This window comes from Plectropomus leopardus, chromosome 2 (genome assembly GCF_008729295.1).
Source record: "Plectropomus leopardus isolate mb chromosome 2, YSFRI_Pleo_2.0, whole genome shotgun sequence".
Lineage (NCBI taxonomy): Eukaryota > Metazoa > Chordata > Actinopteri > Perciformes > Serranidae > Plectropomus > Plectropomus leopardus.
In genome coordinates, this window is record NC_056464.1 from 5746055 (window position 1) to 5766139 (window position 20085).

Here is a 20085-nt window from a genome sequence, read left to right on the forward strand (position 1 = left end):
TCAAACATACTTATTATGTTATTATCATTATTTAATGTACAAAAAGTAAATTAAGTCATAGCTGATACAACATTACAGAGGAATTGCTAACATTATTCAATAGACAGTATATCAAGTCTAAACGTACTTTGTCAGCTTATATTTGAGTTGATAGACAAATTAGTATATATATTTCAGTGCACAACAGTCAACAGTGAAACTGTTTTACAAGAGAAAGAAAGATGGCAGTCTCCAATAATTCCGCCATAGAAACATGTCAAAAACAGGTTGGATTTCAGCTTTTCCTTTGCTCGCATATACTGAATCCATGACAATGCTCATGCTGTGTTCATTAAAACAAGTACTAAAAATAAAGCACAGTGACTACTAAGTCCAGCAAGCTAAACGAAGCTGCCATATTGTGTGTCAAAATGGGCGAGAGGTAAAAAGGCAATATGCTAAACTAAAGATCTGAAAATCTCGGTTCATCGTTCCGGTCGAGGAAGAAGTCTGAGAGAACCGAAGAAAACAGGAAACATGAAGAAAAAATGACTCACACAAGAAGCAAGTATGTATATTTGTGCTCCTGAAAGAAACATGTCTCTATATCTCCCACTGGGTAATAGCTCTCACCACATGTAATAGCTGCGTGTGGTATCCACCTGACTGGGTTTGGTCTCGGATGAGCCCTCTTTCTCCTTCTCACTGTCTGCCTCCCACAAGTTGATAAGAGGAGGATACAATTCGTTTAGCGGGATTGACGAGGTCTTCTGCATGTACTTTTTCAGAGAATGGTGGTAGTTTTTTCTCTTCCACCTCTTGGCGATGTACACTCCCAGAGAGGCCAGACTGATGACTGCAAACATTGTTCCCATGACTGCTGCAAGGGCAGTGTTGGTCCCTTGGTCAGATATTTCCACAGCGAAGGTTGCTTGCTTCGTTGTCACGTTAACGCAAGACTTCTGTGTTTGTTGGTGGATGTTGGAGACAGTGAGGCACACTTCGTACTCGGTTGCTGGTTGTAAATGCGTAAGGTTGTATTCGTGGACATCGACAGGTACCCTGGCAGTGTAAGTGATATGTGGGTTGTCTATTTTCATGGTGGCAGATGACCACTTGAGGTTGGAGGTCATTACATTGGAGTTTATTTTCCAGGAGACAAGGATAGAGTGAGACTCTGTTTGCTTGACGTAGATCTTCATGAGCTGAGTGCTGTCCAACAGAGTACCATTTACCCTTATGGCTATCACTCTTGTGTCAGCTCCCTCTGAATTTTGAGCCACACAGGTGTATCTGCCAGAGTCTTCTACTTGGATATGAGAAATTCTCAATGTCCCTTCACTGCTGAGGCTGTATTTGTCGGATAAGGTGTCCTTCATTACTTTGTTCCCCATTGGTGTCACCCAGTAGATTTCAGGCTCAGGCTGGGACATGGCTCTGCAATCCAAGTCCAAGGTCATGCCAATGTCAAGGTTGAGGTGGCTTGGGAAAGTATCATGGGAAATAAGAGGCAGGCACTGGTTTGCTAAATTATTCTGAAGAACCTCCCGCACATGCATACCCCTTACTTCCGTTGGCATGGCGCAAAACATGGATAGAGGTTCCATGAAACGGACGGTGGTTTTATTGGAGCTCATCCATTGAATGACGCAGTCACAGCGCAGAGGATTACTGTGGATGCTGATCTCACGCAAGTTCGGGAGCGAGTCCACTGTGGACTGATAAAGAGCATTCAGGGCGTTGTTGTTCAGCATTAGACTCTCCAAGGCTGGGGCATCACGAAAGGCCTGACGGTTGATAAAAGAGAACTTAGGGTTGTTTGTAGCTTCCAGCTTCGTGAGCTCAGGAAGATTGTCCAGAGCGTACCGGTCCATAGAAACCAGCTCTCCCATGTTGTTTATACCCAGCTCCTTCAGTCTCAGCATGTTCTTGAAATCCCCTTCTTGAATCTTGTGCACTGGGTTTTTGTTCAAATCCAAGAACTTAAGGTTAGGTAGTTTCTGAAGGGCTCTCTGAGGAACTCGGACAAGCTTATTATCATAGAAAGAGAGGCTCTCAAGATTGTCAAGTCCCACAAAGGCATTACCAGGGATGTCTGTCAAATCCATCCCAGCCAAAACTAAGCTTCGAAGATTGCCAAGTGGCTTGAAATTAAAGTCCATTATTCCAACAACGGGGTTTTCCCCAATCATGAGGATCTCTAGGTTGGGCGTAGATTCAAACCATTGGCTGTTGATGGTCTTAAGCTTGTTCGAGTTGAGGTGAAGCCTGAGCAGGTTGTGGAGCCCAGAGAAGGCATTGGCAGAGATGGTGTTGATCTGATTGTGGTTGATGTAGAGCTCCTGCAAGTTGCTGAGGTCCTGCAGACAGTAATCGGGCATTTCCGTGATCTGGTTCTCCTCCAGATGGAGCGTGGTGAGCTGTGACATATTCGTAAGGCCGACATCCCGGATGCTACTGAAGTTGTTCTGAGACAAGTCCAGCTCAGTCAGGTTAAAGAGCTGCTCCAGCTCGTCATTGGTCCTGGCAATGTAGTTACTTTGTAGGAGGAGTACCTGAGTGTCACTGGAAAGGTTTCCTGGGATGCGTGTTAAGCGAAGATCATTGCAGTCCACAGTGATAGCTTCTCTGTAGGTGGACTGGGGGGTAAACCAGGGCCGGATCTCGCATACACACAGCTGGGGGCACTCATTGCTCTGGACGAAGGATAGTCCTATGGATACCAGCATCAGGCCAGCAAACACCTGGCCTAGAAGTAAGCAGTCTAACCTCCGTCTAGCCATGCTGGAAGACAGGAGGAGGGGCAGATGATTTTGGGAGAAAGTGTGTTACAGTCATCAACCAGACTTTCCACTAATTAGGTCTGCCAGTCCAATGAAATGGTAAGGAGCTGAAGCGGAGGGTAGAATTTACATCCAGATCTCAGACCCCCAGAACAATCTGAAAAAGGAAGACAAAACATAGGTCACTATAAAGAAAACAGTGTCTGACCCATATTTATAATGAAGATGGTGTCTAATACAAAATTATGTTGCTCTGCCATTGTCAGCTGGTCGGTCCACCAATTTGGTTGAGAAAAGTGAATTGCCATAAAATTCTGTACAGACATTCACGTTTCCCAGAGGATGAATTCCTTCTAGCACCACTATCAGGTAAAACACTACTTATTGGTGTATCTTGTGAAATACTTCAAGCTGTCATTCTGTCAGCAAGTCATTCCCTCACTTTCATATGAAATATCTCTCCAACAAATAGATTAATTGAAACCAATTTTAAATCCTCATGACTTCGGTGATCTCATACTTTTCCTCTTGCATCACCTTGAGGTTGACACTGGTGGTTTTGAGGGAAATAAATCTTGAATGGAATGCCATTACATCTGGCTATCCCATCATGTCGAAATGTTTAATTAGCTAATCCTTTGCTTTATGAACAAATACCCCAAAAAGAACAGCATGTTAATTATGTCATTGTGAGGATGTCAGCATGTTGACATAATTTATCTCAAAGCATTATTGTGTCTTAGTACAACTCACAAAGCAGCTAGCATGGCTTTAGACTCTTAGAGCCTAGTCCTTCACATGGTGTAAAGCGGTGAACAGGACAGCACAATGGTGATTGCTAGTTCCTCAAGGAAAAGGTTGTCATTCTCATGGCCAGTGCTTGCACTTATCGCTTATCTATGCACCCATGGGTGTGTAGGCCTTAAAATAAGGCTTGGTCAGGCACATTCACATACTTCGTATTGATCTATCTATTGTGGTAAATATATTATTGTCTTCTTTTTTTGTTTTAGGGCGTTTTTATGCATTTAATGAACAGGAAAGCTTTAGTGTGACAGGGGGAGAGAGAGGGGGCGACATCCAGCAAAAGGCCGAGGTCAAAATCAAACCTGTGGCTGCTGCTGTGAGGATACAACCTCTGTACATGGGGCGCCTGCTCTAGCCACTGAGCCACCTGATGCCCCAATTATTGTCTTCTTTTGTCTTCCATTTTCAGATGAGGACATAACAATCAAGTAAATAACAGTGCGCCCGTTGTAGGCACTCCTAGCTTTAAAAGGAACCTGAGATGATGATTGGTTGAATTAATGTTACACCCAAATACATTTATGATTAATTAAGGGCCTAAAGACAACCCCTTTTCCATTACCATTTACCTAGCAAAAGCATTTGGACACAGCCTCAATGTATTTACACGATGCATATAATACGATGCACTATAGATCTATTAAGTAGAGCCCTTTGTGTTTTTGTATGTGACAATTAGTGCATTCTTGCATTATTTTTCTTGTTTGTTGTAAATGAAGCAATTAGTTAAGACAACAGACTGACTAAGAACAACAACTGCTCCTCCACTACCCTTGTGAGACTGTGAGTTGTGTGCAGCATCAACAGTTTTGAGAAAATGCGAGTTCAGCTCATTACAATGCCTGCACAAAACACTGCTCTGAACTACTTGGAAACAGATCAAATTCCATTGAGGGCTTTCATCTGTTCAACAGGCCCATAAGGACTCGATCATTAGCTTCTCCGAACATCATTAAACACTATGAGATATTAGTATGTGCCATGCCTCAAAGAAAGCAAAAAAAGAAAAGAAAAAAAGATGCTTCTTAATTTTTAATGCAACATCTTCAGCATTCTGAATTTAGGGCAAACATGAAAAAACAAGTTTTCAGCAGGCCTAAGACTTTTTCTGGGATGATTGGGCATGGTAGGGAAATTGTCAAAACTTGCAGTATTCTTTAACTCTAAGGCTTATGACTACAAAGAGGGATTTCGGGAGAGGGAGGTGAGCGGACTAGAGACTGATCTAGCTCAGTTGCTAGGTTCAGCAAATGTGAGCTCCTGAGAGGTACAATGGGCATCTGCTTGCCCATATGGCAGCAACACTTACTCTTGACTTGAAGGATAAAGCTGACATTCTGGCTAACAATAGTCAGCTTCTACTCAGCGCCATTACTACATTCGAAACACCTCATTGTTTATGAATACATGGGCATTATGGTCATAGAATTATTTTATCTATAGATGGCAATGGAGGTCTGTCAGTCAACCGCATTTGTCCAGACTGAAATACCCAAACAACTATTGGAAAGGATTGCCATGACAGTTTGTCAAGATACTCATGGCTATTGTAATATTTCCTCTCATGTAACTTAAATACTCATGTATATATTTTGATATACTTGAGGTACATTTTGGCATATTACCCTGGTTTTAGCTACACTCCACTGTCAGTATATTTTAACATACATTTTAAGGTTCTTTTACTTGTTTTTGAAGTTCTTAATGGTTTAGAACTGGCCAATATTGCAGATTCCCTGTAGTTTTACAACCGTGCATGAGCTCTCAGATTTTCTGCTGCTTTTTTTTTTTTTTTTCGAATACACACAATGATATGCACAACAAAATAAGCAGCTTTTGTTAACTTTGCTCCAAAAATTATGGAATACCCCTCCAAAAGCTACAACAGAAGCGGACTCAGTCAACATTTTTAAACGACAGCTGAAAACCTTTTGTTCACGCAACTCTTGTATTGTATACATTCTCTCATATTTTTTTTTTACCATTTTACTGGTTTCTGTACTTTTTACTGTCAGTTTTACATTATGTTTATCAGTGACACCGATGAAGACAGTCTTTTCATTGTCTAATCTTGTTGTCTTTTTGCTGTTGTGTTGCATTTGACTGTAAAGCATTTTGAGCAGATTCTTCTTCTTCTTCTTAATATTATTATTATTAATACATTAGGTGTATTATTGTATCTGCACTCCCATGCTATATGATTGTGCTTTTGAAAGGCTTATCATTGGCACTTTTTGGTAATTGTTTTAAGATGTATATCACACTGTGTGGGTTGGATAGTTTACCTCTCCTGCCGTCATCATCCTACTGTTATATACACTATACACATGTGGTGACCATTTTTAATTCTGATGAAGATGTGACTAGGATTGAAACATATTAAAAAAACTGTGGTTTGGAGTCAGTGTGCAACTTTTTCTCTTCACATTGATATTTCAAAGACATTCATGGTCCCCACGGGATTAATCCTCCTTCCGTTTACATTAGTGCTACATTTGTGCATTGTACATTTCCCTGATGTGCCTCAACAACCACCTGATGGACTGCCTGCCATGTAATGCAGAGCAGGTGGACCCAAATGCAGGAGACTGCAGACAACTCTAACAGATTTTGTTTTAAGTGGGAACAGTGAAATGGCAAAGAGAACATCACACAAGCAAAGGATCAAACAGAGACTGAACTGAAAACCAGAACTTAAATACAAACTAGACTGATGAGAGGATGAAGTGCAGGTGGAGAAAAAAGGTGGAGAAGCTCAGGTGAAGGGGTTGAGATGATGAGGAAGAGGAACAGGCAGGGAGCTGATTGGCTGGGAAATATTCAGAAGCAAGGAAGGTCTAACAATACTGATGTGAGACAGACGTGACAGAAAATAGGCAGGAAACAGACAAGGGCAGAAAGAACTAAGGACAGGGAAACCACAAGGGAAAGTGAGAACAGGTGAGAGGACTGTGGGGCTAGTGAGGGACAGGTGAAACTAATTAGGGTGGGGCACACAAACACTAAGGTGGAAAAAAAAAAACCACACAAAGACAGGAAAAAAACAGACATGACACATGAGGAGTGAATCTACAAAATAAAACAGGAAACAGATAAAACACGAATACATGAAACAAGGAAAAACAAACAGAAAACCCAGGGTATGACATCCGAGGAGAGTATAACAGGATAATAAAGGAAACATGATGCAACAGAGAAACACTGAAAACCCAAGAGATTAAAATCCATGTAGACACATTACTAACATGACTGAAAGATACATGTCAGATAGTCTTTAACAAAAAGTCTTCAACAAAAATCTAAGCGAGCAGAGGAGGACCATGACATTACCATTCAATTTACTATAGACCTTCATATTCTTGAAATTGGTGTTAAGCTGACATGCTAAACATGATAAACTAAGATTGTGAATATAATATTATGGCTAAAAATCATGGTTTAAGTTTGAGTTCTGTTGCAACAAACTTTAAGACTAACTTAAAATTATGACAGTTTAAATTTAAACCTCTCTTTAAATCTCAGTTTAGTTTTTGCTCAATACCTAGATTAAATTTACTAATGTTGCATCAAAACTTTCAACTTCAATTTGAGCTGTGATCAAGCAACTTGGCATGAAATATCCTGCAAATTGTTAGAAAACTAACAAATAACTAAGGGAAAATATTTTTTTATTTTTTTATTTTAGCACTTTATTAGGTCGTTTGCTGTTTTTGTTTTTTTGCTTTTCTTTCTTTATTTGTGTTAATTTTAGGTAATTTTGTGTAATTTCGGGCTTATTTCTCAATAATTTTTGTTTCACTCCTTGTTAAGTTGCTCATTGCCTTTTCCTGACATTTTTGGAAGAAATCAAGCCAATTTGCTGTGGTTTCAGAAGGTTACTTTTAAATCTGGATATACTCATTTTAAACTTGGTTTCACTCAACTCTTATTGGAGCGTATCATAAATTAAATGAATCGTTGTTGGTCTAACTCAGCCTGTGCATGTTAAACATCAACATTTTAGCCTTTTAGCTTAAAGCACCACTGTGTCCAAACAACCGTTTCCAAGGTTGTCAGTCCAATGCCTGGAAGAAATTTCCTTCAATCTGGCACAGATGTCCACTTGGACCCAATGATGAAATGATTGGCAGTTTGGTGGCCAAAGGTCTCTGTGATCTTGCGAAACAAGTTTAGGCCTTAACTCAAGGGTTCAAATGGTCATTATGACAAAATTTCACACAAACTTTTCAATGCAAAGGGCAAAGGGGGAGAAATTTGGTCAGATACTCATTGAAGCATCCACATTTTATTTTTTTTTTAGCTTCTTTGTAGCAACATCCATTTGAAGCATAGTCACCTGTCATGGCTGGAGAGCAATACTTTTCTACTTAACTTTTAAACTTTATTAGTAGTTTAAGTAACTTTTTTAATTGAAAGTAGCTACTTTATTTGTAACTGTAGTTCATTTATTATTTTGGTATTTTTGTAGTTTATAGTAGTTTAGAGGACATTTCAAAATATTGAAATATATATTGTGTATCGCAATTTAGCCTAAAAATATCATGATATTATTTTAAAGCCATATCACCCAGCCCAACCATGGTTAGTGGAGCCATACAACCATAAAGCAGTATTTCTATATTCCTTTTATCATTTACACGAGATATGCATCCCACACACTCCAGAATTGTGTTCACATGCAACCACTGTTTCTATGCAACCGTTTTATCCCTCACCATTGTTTATAAACAGGATTAGGTTGCCAGCGCTCCTTTTAACAAGCCCATGCACTTGCAGTACTGCAACAAAGCACTCAGTACTCAATTGGCTGTATTTACTAAAGGAGGCACCCCTTCCAGTGAGGAGCCATACGGCTGCACCACAGTGCCACGGCCTTCTTCACCACCCAGCTTTATGGTCAACACCAGCTTAAGAAGATAGTACTTAAGAGGCTTTCAAACAAGAGAGCTGACTAATTCATCCAAATGCAAACTGCCTGGCAACAGCAGCAGGGAGATGGCAACATGTCTCTGCTCCTCCTATAGTGGGGATTCCTTATGGGGCAGGGCGGAGCATGGGTAAAAACAGGGATAGCACACAATCTTGTCTTTAAGCTAAAGCCCTGTATATTGTGACAAATGTTGCGCCAGTCGGAATTAGTGGATGGAGATACTAAAGTGGAGATTAGCTGGAAGCAGTGTAGTGGATTGAAACCCAAAGGAGAGAAACAGGTCACTTAGCACTTTAATTAAAAGCATCAAATCAGTGGAATCTGAGACACATAAGGCATCGGGGGGGGGGGGGGGTTAATTCATCACTAATCTCATTACGAGAATAATTCCTTAAGTGCTTGTTTGTAATTTTGTCAATGTCTAAATATTTTGTCCCATACAAGACATATAGATAACATTATATTTTACCATTTTTGCAGTTTTTTCTGTCCATGCATCACAGTCATCCCATTAAAGTTACTCTCAGAAAAAGGGTCTGACATTATTGTCTTAGAAATAATTAAAATTATTTAAACCTTTAAGACATCGTGCACAATTTACTTTTGAAAGAAGTTTTTTTGTGCCTTTTTTGGACTGATAAAATTACCATATATTTATTAATAATAAATAACGTTGAAACCCTGGATATGACTGGACTGTGTATGAAACATTAGAGGACTTTTATTTTGAAAAGTTGGCTTTTAATATGAAACAGAGAGTGGCGGCATTCACTCTGTCAAGAGTCTCTGTAAGATACGAGGTGCAAAGTGCAGACAGGTTCCATCTTTGACAGCTAGATACGGCTACACCTCTTAGACAAAGTTAACAACGTGATATGAGGCATGCATATGTGAAAAAGTCTGCCATCTTGTATTTAAGGTACGTGTGTGCATCCAATGGTTAACATATACAAAGTGTTGTGAGAGCAGTCCTGGCAAAAACCACATGTAAATAAATGTTAAAATGAAGAACAATTCACATAGACACAGTCACAGAGAAGATGGGGACTTGCTTTCTATGGAGGTGCAGTCACTGATCTTTTAGAACTTCCCAGCCAAACCACAAAATTGGTTGACCTCGAATTACTTGTGTTGAGAAATGCAATTGTCAACTTTTGACTCACTCTTACTTTGTTATTTGCATCACTATACTGTAGCAATAAAATCAAAAACTGGACTCCAGATGGTCTTTATATGATTCATTTTTAGAAAGTATGTACCATATATTGTCACTAAATTGCCTTAAAAACATACAATGCATCAAGATTGTAAGCCAGATATATAAATACATGTGTGCTCACAGATTCTTCCTCATCTGTTTACCACAAATGGGGTTAATCTTAGATTCTCCCTATTCTGTAAACACAAACAGCTTTGTCTTTATGCAATGTAAATTGAGAAGTTTCTGATCCCAGTTAATACTAAACACACCCAAAACATGACACACTTGCCAAAGAGAAAAGTAGGTTGGCTGAAAAAAAAAAAATGTTGCTGCTGTTCTGATGTAACTATGAGCACTTAAAAGACTACAAATCTGTGTCAACATCCTGTTGGTTGATTTCTCAACAACAACTAAAAGCTGTCTGGGACATCCTGACACAGGCTTCACAGGTCCATTGTGATCTGAGTCCCAGAGCCACGGGAAAGCTTAAAAACACACAGCAGGTGGAAGAAGACTCAACACAACACCAAAGGCAGGAAGACAGGAAACGGATACAGCCAGAGGTTGTAACCGCAGCCAACTTTGAACCTGTGAATGGAATACTTCAGCTTCAGACATAAACTTTGTCGTCTAAAGCACCATTCATCAATATCTGCTGAGGGATGCAGGGTCACTTTGTATTACTTTGCTATGTGGGGGGTTACTGGAGTACAGCTTTTATTAATCAACGACACAGAAGTCATAAGCGGGACAGGTGTTTAACACTAAACCCACTGAAATGACTGTATCAATACTGTATTGACATCATTATTTGAGACCGAAATTTATCTTAGATTATGGATATGCTTATATTGTAACTTTTGTATTTTCCTGGTTTTACAGGTTGCATTACAACAGAGTGATGTAATTCTCTGAAATTTACCAGACTGCTCTAGCTGTTTATTCAAATTATTCTCATAAACCGTTCATTTCACTCAAAAAAGTACCCCAATTCACACATATCTCGCATAATCATAAGCCAGTAATTTGTACATAAGCAACATATTTTGGAAGGCTGCGACCACGTGACCAATGCACTAATAGGAGTTAAGGGTGAGCAATACCGCATAGTCTTGTAAGGAGGCAGTTTTGGGTGGTGGATGGGTCACTAAAATTTTAACTTTCCTCCTGGATTTTCCCCTGGAGATGTGTGTTCAGCACCGTGTGGACTTTGAGTCATTTCTAGGTACATTCTTACCATATTTTGTTTCCTAAACCTAACCACGTTACTTTTATTGCCTAAACCAAACCTACATAACTTAATGTTAATAATGTAACTTTACATCAGGATTTAACGTTATTTGTGGGGCGCTAATTCATATCATACTAACAGTTATGTGTGCATTTTTGTGAGATATATCAAAAGAAGTGTTCCATGAGGATACACAACATGTTCTCATCCCAAGTCGTCACATATTGCCGCTTTGTCAGTGGACTTCTGTGTCTAAATATTACGCTCTAAGTGTCCTTAGGATTAGGCACAAAGGGCACATGGTAAGGTGTAGAAAAAAACATCACATTCTAATGGGAAGTGAACACCAGACTACCACATGAGTGGTTTGTTGGCTTCATCTACTGCCTGTCCCGCCCACCCTACTGGGACCTTTAATTATGTTTTTCTGACAGCATTTCAACTTTATGCCTTCCAGCAACATATAGGATGCTATAAGTTCCATATGAGCGGCTTCTCCACTGACGCCACCAGACCATGAATAGCCAGAATTGTGGCTTTTGGTATTGGGATCTCATGTGAAAATTCACTGCAAAAGCAAAGGTATTTGAGGACTTCAGAATGAGAACAGGCTGGGTTATATGGAGTCATTCTATCCACATTACTGATGATTATTTATCAAAAATATTATTGTGATATTATTTTGTAAAAGCACAGACACTCTATAATGTTGCAATATCAATATGAGTTCATTTTTTGGTTAAGATGTACTTATAGTGTCAAAGTAAAATTAAGCGAATGAGCACTTTAATTTTGGAGAGCAGGAACTAAGAGACAACTGCACAGAGCAGCTGCATGTCATGAGAGCCTATGAAACCAAAAACTATTTAAACTTTTTATTCATGCAACATTGGTAATTTCCATTATATTTCCACTAATATTTAATATTATTTGTTTCAAGTTAGGCATCCATTGAAAAATTAATTTATCCTTTGTTAAGTATCACACTGAATGATGTCACTTGTGACACAAATACGCAGAGGTCAAACCAAGTCTGGCTGTCACAGTGACGACCTACTGCAGGGCGCACATACAGTGCATTACCCTACAGTTTGTGAAATATTAAAAAGGTATGTGGTATTGATTATAATTATCGGTGTGTCCCAAATTGAAACTATGCGCTGATTCTAAGCAGAATTTATTGTGTAGTGTTTTCACAATGAAACAGTGATAAAGTAATTTTACTCAAACCAGTCAGCATGCAAACTAAATATGTAAGATTTTTAGTGTGCTGTGAATGATACCATTCTCACACAAGTCAAGATTACTCTTGATGATCACTTTTAACTGTGAGCAATTTCCTACTAAAGAATCACCACTTACTGACAATAGCCCTTATATAATGGCAGTGTTTAATGGCTGCAGGTACACAATGCTGTCCAGAGAACATGCTTTTCTTGAATTAAAGTTACTTATACAGCAGAAATTTGGATTTGAGATTGTACTTTTTTTTTCTTAAGTAACAGCACTGAGACAGCCTTGTTTTAGGCCTCAGGTTTTGAAGCATAGTTTGCCATCATTATAAGTAACTCCGGTGGATACTCAGTCAATGGGCTACCTCCAAAGCTGGAGACCTTTTCATGGCCTGAATGGCTGAAGTTAATATTATCATGCACAGTAGGCTGCCATTTCAACTCTGAACACACCGGACAGCCATGACTTTCATTTCATGCTATGAAAGTGAATCCTTGTCGTTTCCAGTTGAGAAATTGTCAGTTATAGTGAACCTAATTGTTAATTGGCACTCTGATGGGTGTCACTTCCTAAAGACATTACCTAAAAATATCCAAACACAGTGCAGTAACACCCATCTTGTCATGGACACACTATGGCGACAATGACAATCTGGCAACTGAATGGGGGGGTACAAAAACATGTACATAAACTTGACAGGATCAAGTCATATGTTTTGTTTTAATGGTTTTAGATTGATTGCAAAAAATAGCATTTACATTAGCACCCAACATCAGAATGTCAACTAATGCACATGCTGGAACAGATGATTAGGACTAGGGGGGAGGAAGCGCAGGATGAGGTGTAAAAAAAATCACATTCAGGCAGACAGCGTACACTGGACTCCCGCAAGTCCGGAGTTTGTTGGTCTCACCCACCACAATGGCACCCTCATGCTCCTTATATGGCATTGTTACCAGCAGCATTTCAACCAGATGCCGTCCAGCCAGTCACCAGCATATAACAACACTGCAACTGGTTCTGTTCGGCCATGTTCTCATATGACACCGTCTAGCGGCTTTTCACATGTCTGTTCACACGGCTTTTCCACTCTGTCAAAGTGGTAGTATTTTACAAGTTTGGAATGAGAATGGGCTGTATATTCACTTCACAACGCCAAAAAAGCCAAACTCAAGGCTTCAAAATGGCAGCCTGCAAACCAATGGGTGATGTCACGGTAACTCTGTCCATTATTTAATACAGTCTATGTTTGAGTAATGATGAGAGGAAAATCATTTTCCTCTATGTCACAAAGTCAAAATAATCCAGATTGGTATGTCAGTGACCGAAGATTTGAAAGTCACTAAATAAAGTGAGCCATTCTGATTGACAAAGTCAGATTTTAAATTCCTGTCCCAGTCAGTTTGAGGACACTTAGGCTCATCGTCAGTCCTTCCTTGAATGCGATAAGAATTGAGAGTGACATTGGAAAATGAAAATATAATTTAAACTGGATAACAAGAGTGCCGCATTTGGGCTTTCTTGGGAGACGCACACACATATAACCCCCGTGGTCCTGGTCCCCTCTGAGCTTTACTTTACTCACTGCACACTCATAAAAAATGATAAATACAGAAATGGAGGAAAACAAATTACAGGTGGAGCAAGGGAGATAAACAACCCCAGGGAGCCAATAAACACATGCCGTCACAAACTGAGCAAATTGGAGGTGACAAAAACACTTCGGAATTAGATGACAGAATCTAAGTGACGATAAAACTCAGCAAGGGGGAATATGTTATAAAAAGAACAGACTGCTACTGTGACAAGAGGCTAAATGAGAAGAAAAAACACCCAATATATGAAGCGAAAACTCAACTGTCTGTCTTTCCTCATCCTGTCCTACTGTCTCCATCCAAACAGTTGGATAAACAGCAAAAAAACACACATTACAGCCTCTTGAGAAACACCTATCTGGTCACACTGCAGCAGACACAAACAGTTAAGCCCCCCTTGGAGACTACAGTCATATAAACTATTTATGTTTCCCTAGGATGATGAGGGAATCAGGACTTCAATGTGTCCAAAAATGGGTTGTCGTGATCTTGCTCATGCTCACACCTGCCTCTAATGCTCTCTCCATCCCCTCCCTCTGAGGATTTCACATAACCCACTCCGCTTCCTCACACAAGTGTCACACAAGCAGAAGTTGAAAAATGAGCCCCCATTTTCTAAACAATGCTTGTATCAGGTTTCCTGTTCAACTGTGGTTGCCCGTCCGCAAAAGGAAATAATGCCACATTTGTGTTTGTGGAATAACGAAATAATTTCCCCTGACATATACAGAAAAAAGTATGTAAGGTAATTATGTTAAGTAGCACACATTATGACAAAGAGATCACCATTTGGAGCGGTAAACTGAGCTGTGCATACATATGGATTTCTTGTGTATTCATAAGTATGAGAGTGCCGGGGTGCACGCTGGCTGGTGTCACATTAGATGACTCACATTAGGTCTCCCCTGGTTGGAGACCACTACTCTTGGTATTGACTTAACAGCAGCTTGAGCCTTTTAAACTAGTTCACCTTCAACCAGGAAGCATAGGTGTGTATGGAACTCATCAGCCTCTCTACATGCTACGGATGTGATTTGTGGTCGACTAAAGCTCTGAATTAAGTCAAAAGTAAGTGGGTTTCTATTATTAAATTGCACAAATTGAAATGGTGAATATAAAATACATCAAATGGAAACACCTCAATCTTGGAAAAAAAAAGCAAATATGTTTTTATGCTTGCCTGAGGTGTAGTTTCAGGCGATTTGAAAAAGTTTTTTGCAAAACTGCAATGGAAACACTTTTTTGGGGGGCTTTTCTAGGTCACATGATGCTATGGCTATGTGCTTGTCAGTAGGAACTGGCTCCCTCATAATGCAGCAGGCGCTACAAGATGTTATTGCATCACATAACTCTTCAAAAGTTGAGCGGACCATCCGGGAGTTTTGAATCCACAATTCCTCTGTGAAATCATGGACTATCACCTCACAGAAATCCCTCATACGTGGCTACTCACATGTATAAGGGGCTCGCCTTTCCATTATGGCTCCCATAACATGCCTACATCAACACTTATTGGAAATAATGACGGCTCGAGTGGTGACTGCAATAGAAATAAACCTGCTGATGTTTTGAACATCCATCACCATGCTTCAAGGAATGTTACTGCCAGATGAGAAGTCACATAACATCACTCAATGGAAACGTGACCATCTCACAAATGTGTTTTATCGACATTTTGAAAAATCGCTTATGTTTTGCGCAAATCTGTAATGGAAATCCGCCTAATGTCTCTGTAGAAGAACTGCTTCCAAGGTATCAACACAATTGCTAGTATAAATGTTTTTCATTGTACATTTATGCAAACTACACACATACATACATAACATTTCTTACAGTTATTATGTAGCAGGTACGTCGATACTTTGTTTCTTGAAGATTCAAAAATGCTGTGGTTAACATGTGGTTAGATTAAGGCACCAAAACCATTTGGTTATAGTTAAGAAAAGATCATGCTTTTGGCTTAAAAAAACCCAACCTTTTTGTGGCACCAACACAACTTTAGAAGCCATTGATATCTCCAGGAAAAACACGATGCAGGCTGAAAACAGAGTGATGTCTCAGTGAAAAGGACCAGGCTGTTCTCATGCACTGTTCATACGCATCACTACAAATCACTACAATTTGTGTATAAACCACATTAACAGGCTTCAATCATGTGACCAATGCTCTGTTGAGAATAAATAAGAAAGTAATATAAACAGTAAAAGTGCACGTAAGGGCATATGTTGAGTTGGTGGATAGATCAAACAAACGCAGGACTTTCCCCCAGGGAGGTCGATGTACGGGACATGTGAACCCAAGTGAACTTTGAGTTATTTTAAGATATGTTTTCATCATATTTCTTTTCCTAAACTTAACCTACGTAACCTTACATTAAGTACGTAATGTTACATCATTATTCATAATGCCTAACTTGTATATCATATAAATTGCTGTATGAGGATATGGGAAAAACACCCACTTTTTAGGCACTGTCCCGGTCTGCGGTGTCTAGATAAAAAAAACCCTGAAACTGCTTTTCGTGGCTCTATCCTCAGTACAAAAATGGATTGCAAAAAAACTCATTTGGTAGCTAGAAAGCCGCTGTAAACAGCAATGACTTCCTAAAATACAACCAACAGCAAAAAAACAAAGCAAAAAGTAAGTACAGATTGTCACTTTAGAAACATTAATATGATACTTATGAAAGTACAAATGTAACATGTTAGTGAAATGTACAATGCCATCATTTTCCTCTTGCAACTGGGCTGCAGGTATTATCGATAGGAGAGCAAACTACAGTGTAAAGGTATTTGAAACACAGGAGTGTAACCTGTGATCACTCCAAATAGACCTTAAAAGGCAGGTCTGTTAAAGTGCAAACTGCACAATAACAAAATTTAAGTCACTTGTCATAAAGTTCAAAATTAGGCCTTTTAACTTGGAATGGAGAGCCATAAAATGCAAATAAAGGTCACATTGAACCAGATTAGATGGGGACAAGTAGGACAGGTATTGTCATAAATAAAGCTTTATGCCTTTACATTAAAATAAATGAGGATAGAACCACCAACTACCCACAACCAGGTACAATTAAGGGCTAAATGTCACTTATGGTGCAATCAGAGCCTCTTTCTCTTTCTATAAATGCAGCCCTCTAATGATAGAAGGCTTGCCAGTCTGTCTTTTAGCCTGTCAGATTTGAACTAGCCATATACCCGTTCAATCAGTTTGTAAAGTAATCGCTGATGTTTCAAAAGCATGTATATGAGATGCTTAAATTGTTTTTTGTATGTTAATATTATGTATGTGTGCCTGATCTGCTCTCTCTTGCCTGGGACCTGACAGACTGTGAAGGACCACAGAGGGCCGCCCTGTTGCGGTCTCCTGTTGTCCAACCACACACACTGTTATGGCCAACTGAGGGCATCCCAGGTGTGTCTCTGGATGTCCGTGTATTGAAAAATGTCAAAAATGCTGTAATGGCTGCAGGACACACACTGGTGTCTCAGATCATGGAGAGCAGTGTGAGCTGATTGTTACCATGTCTGCTGTCTGTGAGACCTGTAGTTCACAGAGGACAAAGGGTTAATGCTTCAGCCCTTCTTATAGGAATAATGGTGAAGGCCTGGGCTCAATAACAAAGGCCCCCCACCCCCACCCCCCACACACTCCTCACCCTGCCTTATACCCTTGGGACCTAAATATTGGTGGAGGTGGTGGGAGGGTGAAGCCCTTTACCCCCTCCCATAAGCCCTGCTGTCTTCTAACAACGCGTGCGCACACCTGCCTGCAACACACATGCCTTATTGTCACACTATGTCCTCCTAATCACATTAAAAAGAAAATAGACATCTTGAGTGTGTGTAAGCAGTATTGTGTGTGTGTGTTCGTGCTTTGTCCATGTGAGGCAAGATGAATCATTGGGGAAAGAGGAACAAAAAAAAAAAGAATCAGTCATGGGCTCTGTCCATGGATGGATTATTGAACAGGTCTACTAAAAAAGACAAACAAAAAAAAAACAACTCAAAAAGACACAAAATGACTACAAAGAGACGCAAAATGGCCAACATAGACAAAAATGACATAAAAAAGCCACAAAATGACCTAAAATAGACACAAAACCACTACAGAGCCAAAAACCTCAAAAAGACACAAAACTAAACACAGAAGACACAGAAAACTACCAAAATAGACAAAAATACTTTTTTGAAGACACAAATTACCTCAAAAAGACACAAAACAACAAAGAGACACTAAATGACTAAAAAGACCAGAAAGATGTATCCCACCAGACACCAAATTATACCCCAAAGAGACACAAAACCAAAAAAAAAAAAAAAAAAAAATCCATAATAACTACAAAGAGATGGAAAACACCCACAAAGTCTATGTGTCTTGCGTCTGTGTAGGAAAGGTGGTGGGTCCTTTTGTGTATCTCTGCCCAAGCGCCAAATGTCTCAGAATACCAGCCCATGTAAAAAAAATTATTTATTCTTCTCTTCTTAGAAATCTGCTTTGTAAGACAACAGCAGCACCAACCAAGGCAAGGATTGCAGGAATAAAACGGCTTTTGTTCTAATATGAAATAACAGCAGTTTGGCTCTGGCCTTTAAACACAATCCTGAGATGCAATTGCACATATTGAGACTAAGCTGTGTTCCTGTCCTGTTCATTAAACTGTAAAGTCTTTTATTTGACCCAGAGGTCCGCAGAGATAGACGACTCTCAGCACTTCGTTGTTAAAAGAGGTCATAAATAGAGCCCCGTGGGCAGAAACTGAGCAGGACGAGCAAAAACACACACCCCACATTAAAAATAAATCCCCTTATCATCCTAACCTTCCTCCAGTGTGCCCCTCTGCCTAAAGTTGAGTGATGCAAGTCAGCAGTCTCCATCACAAAAGCGCAACAGCTGCAGCGACAGAAGCAGCGTCAGGGAGCCACAATGGACCCCCTGCCAATGCAACCCCATTCTCAGCGCAGCATCTCTTCTACGGGGCCTTGTCTTCCTCCAGACTTTTCTTTTTTTTCGCCCAGAACGGAGGAATCGAGACATCTGCCGACATACTTTAACATTAATATGCAAATCACATTTACACGACGGTGCGCGCGCCGCACGCACCTCCTGCTGGCACGGCAAGTACCGCAACGAGATCAAAGTTTGTTTTCTGTGGACTGCCAATTTGACGCATTGTGATGGACTGATGTGTGTTCAAATGATCAAATGTGCTTTCAGGTCCAATGTCAACATAAACAGATTTCAAGCCTGAGGTGAGGAGTGAGCCGGGATCCAGACGGCATTTCTATCAAAAACTGACCATGCCCTTGAGTGTGTCTGCATCCTAAATATAACCCAACTCATTGCCATTTCATTCAAACATGTTATGAATGGGAACATATTCACAAAGTATGCATGGTTTAACGCATGAAAACAACAATAATATGCTGCCAAAACGTTAAATTTGGGTGGTTTAGATGATGTGGCTGCAAACACATCATCTAAACAGATATTTATTTTCCAAACAATAATGCATTTTTAAAAAATAAATAGAAAGAGACTAGCAGTGGAAACCCTGCCTTTCCTCAGGGCTCTCACCTTGTTGGCATTCCAGTCCGATGTTCCCAAGCGCACAGCTCCTTTATCCAGACACACGCGTCAACACGCAGCAATCAGAGCGGTGTTATTGTGCCTCATCAAGCAGCGTAAGAACACATATTCCTGTATCCTTTGGGGTTCAAGCTGGCGGCTGTTTACAGCGATTTGTCGCCTGTGTATCCGCTCAGTCCCAGGGCGCCTCGGACAGAGCCATGGTGCGGTGTGCACGGAGATCTCCAACCTTCTGCAAGCCACCGCCGACCGGTTTGTCGCCCCGATATTCCTCTGCTGTGCCGCTGCCGCCGCCTGCTCCTCCTACAGATGGAAGAGAAAAATGATAAAAACACCTGGCGCTGTCCAGACCAGTCAGCTGATTCCCCGGCAGGCTATTGGCTGGGAGCGGCTGTCTGTCACTGTCGGCCAAGCAAAGCAGAGCACCATCTGCTCCGGGCTTGTTGTGATGAGAACAAAGGCAGGGGAGGGCGGCGGGGCATGGGGGGCGCAGGGAGGGTGCGTGGGTGAGGAGATGGGGGGCTGGTATATGGCATTACTGCTGAAAAAAAGCCTCTATGAACAAACCTTGAGGATAATATACGTGTTACCAAAAGCTCACAAACGACACGTCTGTGATCTCTGATTATTTTCTCCCCCCTTTATTCTTGGTGGAAAATTGACCTCAGACACAGTAGAATTTAAATTTACTGCTTCCTTTTTGGACTTTGAAACCTGAGCATATTGGCTTGATTTCT

The 20085-nt window shown here is 40.3% G+C and overlaps 1 protein-coding gene across 1 annotated transcript; it reads right to left on the reverse strand.

The window, feature by feature from the left end:
- Window positions 1-295: 295 nt before the first annotated feature.
- On the reverse strand, window positions 296-19362 carry lrrn1 (leucine rich repeat neuronal 1). Its single transcript, XM_042497028.1, has 2 exons — window positions 19337-19362; window positions 296-2919 (listed from the first exon to the last, which is right to left on the reverse strand). Exon 2 carries the CDS (start codon window positions 2760-2762, stop codon window positions 609-611), a length of 2154 nt encoding a protein of 717 aa, XP_042352962.1. The 5' UTR covers window positions 2763-2919; window positions 19337-19362; the 3' UTR covers window positions 296-608.
- Between the last annotated feature and the right edge of the window lie 723 nt (window positions 19363-20085).